General features: G+C 42.4%; 1 protein-coding gene across 1 annotated transcript; it reads left to right on the top strand.

The window, feature by feature from the left end:
- The first annotated feature begins 2628 nt into the window (after positions 1-2628).
- On the top strand, positions 2629-4176 carry LOC611985 (sugar phosphate exchanger 3-like). The gene is given in 3 exon segments (XM_038586619.1): positions 2629-3033; positions 3035-3574; positions 3576-4176. Coding segments are annotated over 3 exon segments (1470 nt in total). The 5' UTR covers positions 2629-2704.
- Positions 4177-5105: the final 929 nt, after the last annotated feature.

Raw genomic sequence — 5105 nt, 5'->3', positions numbered from 1 at the left:
AAAACTAAAGTTGAATTATCTTCAAATAGGGGAAGAAATGCATAACCAAACCAAAAAAAAAAAAATCACAAAATGCTCTTCTTTTTGCTGAGAAAAACAAATCTATTACTTCTTCTCTTTTGAGATCTCAAAGGTCTCATTCGGCAGATGGTGTCAAGACATTTAATAAATATTGTTTAATGGGATGATGATGAAGATTATTTTAATAAGAGCAAATGCCTCCCCACCACATATACAACTTAGCCTTCTCTTCTGTAACAAACCAATGTCCTTTCTTTCCAACACCTCTCACCCATAGATCACCTTTTCTAGAGAATATTGCAAAAGGGTTCAGAGCAGGGGATTCATGTCCTGGCTCCACTACTTACTAGCTGTGTACCTATGGACAAATTATTGACTCCCTCTGTACTTCAGTTTTCTCATTTTAAAATGAGGCCAAAAATGGTAACTGTCTTTTCCAGTTGGGTTCCACTGAGTAGAATGATTTAACATATGCAAGGAACCTGGCATACAACTTCCTGTGATGGCAGTCATCTACCATAAGGACCCGGATGACAGTCTGACCACAATAACACACCCTCTCAAGCCCCACTTGCTCCAGGAAACGTCCAGCCACAGACAATCTTCCACCCTTAGCACTGAATAATCCTTCCTCTTTCAAAATGTCCCTAAAATGCTTGCTTACCTCCTTGCGGCCAATCAGGAACTGTTAGCTATACCTGAAGACCAATTAGAAAGTTGTCCTTGCTTCCAAAATTTGCATACTAATCAAATGCAGGCCGATCAGAAACCATTTCAGCACTTTCTCTTTTCTACTCTACAAAACTCTCTCCTTTCTAACACTTGTGTACCCCCCAGTGATATGAAAGTTACTGCAACAAGTTTATGAATAAACGGCCTTTGTTAAATTTGTCTCTGAGTTGGTTTTGTCTTGCTCAAAAAATTGTAGCTATGTTAATTCATCATTCTCTACCTTACTGCGCTTGCCAACTGTTTTTTATATTGACTGCTCCACAGGCCTTGCCTGTAGAAGGTACACAATCCCCATTAATGAAATAGGTAACAGTATGTCAACTATTATTTTGATCAACATTTATTGAGCCTCCTCTGTCACTGGCCCCTGTGCTAGATATTTTCACCCTCATTCTCTCTTCGTATCACAGAATTCATCAACTAAACCTTACAAGGATTAAACCCTGCTCATTAGTTTCTAGAAGTAGTGTCAACGATAAAGAAGGGTTCCAGTATCTATGAAAATTGGATTTGGAGGTCCTGTGCCCAACACATTTTTTAAGACTTTTCTTTTATTCATGAGAGACAGAGAAAGAGAGGCAGAGATACAGGCAGAGGGAGAAGCAGGCTCTGATGCAGGAGCCTGATGGGAACTCGATCCCAGGACTCCAGGCTCATGATCTGCCAAAGGCAGATGCTCAACCACTGAGCCTCACAGGTGCCCCAACACATTTTTTATTCATAGTTTTTAAACTTATAGCTCAAAATGGTATATCTAGTAGGTTTCTTTTAGCATGCAGGACCATGGTGAATTAAATAATGTTCTTCTCTCTTCTCTCATTTTGCCAACCCTTGTGACATAATTTCCCTAACTACCTTCAGGGCTTTTTCTTTTGGCATTTTACACTGTGTGGAAATCAGGGGCAGTGAGGTAAGGTCCCCTTAAAATGAGAAGATACACACCTAAATGTCCATTTATGATGAATGGATAAAGAAAATGTGGTATGTCCATGCAACAGAATACCATTCAGCCTGAAAAAGGAGTGAAATTCTGACATACTACAACATGGATGGACCTCGCGGACATTCTGCTAAGTGAAATAAGCCAGTTAGAGTCAGACAAATACTGTATGATTCCACTTATATGAGGTATCTAAAGTGGTCAAACGTGGGGCGCCTGGGTGGCTGAGTGGTTGAGCATCTGCCTTTGGCTCAGGTCATGATCCTGGGGTCCTGGGATCGAGTCCCATATCGAACTTCCTGTGGAGAACCTGCTTCTGTCTCTGCCTCTCTCTGTGTGTCTCTCATGAATAAATAAGTGAAGTCTTAAATAAATAAGTAAATTAAGTGGTCAAGGGATGCCTGGGTGGCTCAGCAGTTGAGCGTCTGCCTTTGGCTCAGGGCGTGAATCCCATGCTCCCAGGATTGAGTCCCACATTGGACTGCCTGCATGGAGCCTGCTTCTCCCTCTGCCTATGTCTCTGCCTCTGTGTGTCTCTCATAAATAAAATCATAAATAAATAAATAAATAAATAAATAAATAAATAAATAAATAATCAAACTCATAGAAACAAGAAGTAGAATGGTAGCTGCCAGGGGCTGACGAGAAGGAGGATCGGGGAGTCATTTAACAGGGACATTAAAGTTTCAGTTTTGTAAGGCAAAAATTTCTAGAGCTCTGTTGCACAACAATGTGAATGTACTTAACACCACTGAACTGTACACTGACAAATAGGGTGGTAAGTTTTATGTTATGTAGTTTCTCCCACAATAAAAAAAAAAAATAGAACTGTGGTCGCGGAGCCATGGGTGAGGTAGCGGCGCAGCGAGAGGCTGTGGGTAGCATAGCCCAGCAAGCCGGACGGTGGGCCGCAGCGAGGTGATTGCGGCGGATCTCGGAAAGAAGAAATGATGTAAATAATTCACTGTCCAAACTTTAAGGTCAGAGGTGAGAAGGAAGGTCAGGGAGACTATGGCCTGGCCAAATATTTTTCAAAGAGGAACTCTGTTCTCCCGGTTCAGCCATCATCATGTTGTTGTGTTCCTGCTTACCTTCTTCAGGTATTCGTTACTCCACACATCAAGAAAAACTTTTAGCAATGTCAAAGTCAGTATCTCTAAGCAGTGGACCCCAAGTGCTTTTAACAAGTCAATTAGCCTGCCTGTAGAGATCTGGAGCAGCAACCATTTGTTTCCCAGAGCAGAGGAAGCCACACTTTTCCTTGGGACACTGGATACTATTTTCCTCTTCTCTTATGCTGTGGGCCTTTTCATCAGTGGAATTGTTGGAGATCGGCTTATGATGGGTTCTATCTTTTGGCATGTGCTCTTCTGCACTAGTGGTGTTTGTCTTTGGCACTGTCACAGAATGGCTGCATTTCTACAACAAGGGACTCTACTGCTGCCTGTGGATTGTAAATGGCCTGCTGAAGTCTACTGATTGGCCCTGTGTGGTTGCTGTTATGGGCAATTGGTTTGGGAGAGCTGGACGAGGAGTTGTTTTTGGTCTCTGGAGTGCCTGTGCTTCAGTGGGCAATATTTTGGGAGCATGCCTAGCTTCTTCTGTTCTGCAATACGGTTATGAGTATGCCTTTCTGGTGACAGCGGCTGTGCAGTTTGCTGGTGGGATCATCATCTTCTTTGGGCTCCTGGTGTCACCAGAAGAAATTGGTCTCCCAGGCATCGAGGCAGAAGAAAATTTTGAAGAGGACTCACACAGGCCACTGATTAATGATGCTGAAAACAAAGATGAATATGAGCCTAATTATTCCATCCAAGAAGGCAGTACTATTACCCAAGTCAAGGCAATAAGCTTTTATCAGGCCTGTTGTCTTCCTGGAGTTATACTCACTGGCCTATGCCTGCTTGAAGTTAGTAAATTACTCCTTCTTCTTCTGGTTAACCTTTTATCTGAGTAACAACTTCGGATGGAAGGAGGCTGAAGCTGACAAGCTGTCCATTTGGTACGATGTTGGAGGAATTATAGGTGGGACTTTGCAAGGTTTCATCTCTGACATATTACAGAAGAGAGCACCCGTTTTAGCTCTCAGTCTACTTCTGGCCATTGGGTCCCCAGTTGGATATAGCCGTTCTCCAAACGATAAATCCATTAATGCACTTCTGATGGCAGTTACAGGATTTTTTACCGGTGGGCCTTCTAAAATGATTAGTTCTGCTATTTCTGTGGACCTGGGTCGCCAAGAGCTGATCCAAGGGAGCATTGAGGCTTTGGCGACTGTCACAGGAATTGTTGATGGAACTGGAAGCATTGGAGCTGCAGTGGGCCAGTACTTAGTGTCTTTGATCCAGGACAATCTGGGATTATGGGTATTCTACTTTTTCATTCTCATGACAAGTTGTACAATTTTGTTTATATCGCCATTAATAGTGAGGGAAATCTGCTATCTTATGCAAAGATGACAAGCTCACGTATTGAGTGAGTGAGTGTTGCCCACAGAAGAAAAGAACAATGGAAGACACATCAGGACTATTATTTTTTTAAATTCACCCTATTTGGGGGTTGTCTTAAGAGCTCCAACAAAACCTCAGAGTGTCAAGCCTCTTTCAACAGTGTCAGCCACTTGAGATATTGACCAGTGGTGAAGGCCAGGCTGTTTTTCTACACTACATGAGTTATTGTGGATGATTTTCACTGTTTCATAAATGTACTGATTGGCCCATGAATCTGCCAGCCTCTTTATTTGGCCTGTTGAAATTTATCCTTTTAACCTGAAATACTGTCTTGGACTTGGACCTTAATTCTCCAGCCTGGAAAGTTGAGTGGCCACAAGACAGTTGCACATGGTTTGCATCAATGACGGGCTCCACGAATAGGAAGGGAGCATTGGATTTTGCTTTGATAATGAATTTGCAAAGAGCAGTCACTCATCTTTGAAGCATCAAATCCTGGTAGTGTGCTCAAGCTGGATCAAGTGTAAGCCTGCCTTGGACAAAGACTCCCTTTGTTCACACTACATGGTGATTGGCTCAGTCACTCTATCTGATCTAAAGTTATTCACCTCCAGAAGCAGAAATACCTTCAAATTATTGTCACCTTGTTCTCCTCATTCAAAATTCAACTCCTGGAACTACACAGTCTTCGTTTCAAGAACCATAAGGTACATCATCAGTTGTCATGAACATTCCAAGGTGTAGCTCATGACTGAAGTACTCAACTCCAGATTTGCTCTTTGGGGACATTAGGATCCACTAGGACGCTAATCTGCTTAGCCCTGTTTTCAGAGAGTTGATCTTTCTCACAATTGGGTTCCTTGAGTTACTTCAGCAGAAGACTAGAATTAGAGACAGAGGACAGACCTCTTGTCCTAGTAAGGCATTAAGTATATGACCTTGAATCACAGGAATGGGTTACT

This window comes from Canis lupus, chromosome X (assembly GCF_011100685.1).
Source record: "Canis lupus familiaris isolate Mischka breed German Shepherd chromosome X, alternate assembly UU_Cfam_GSD_1.0, whole genome shotgun sequence".
NCBI classification, from domain to species: Eukaryota; Metazoa; Chordata; class Mammalia; order Carnivora; family Canidae; genus Canis; species Canis lupus.
The sequence above is the reverse complement of the archived record's forward strand: the minus strand, read 5'-3'. Positions and strand labels throughout refer to the sequence as shown.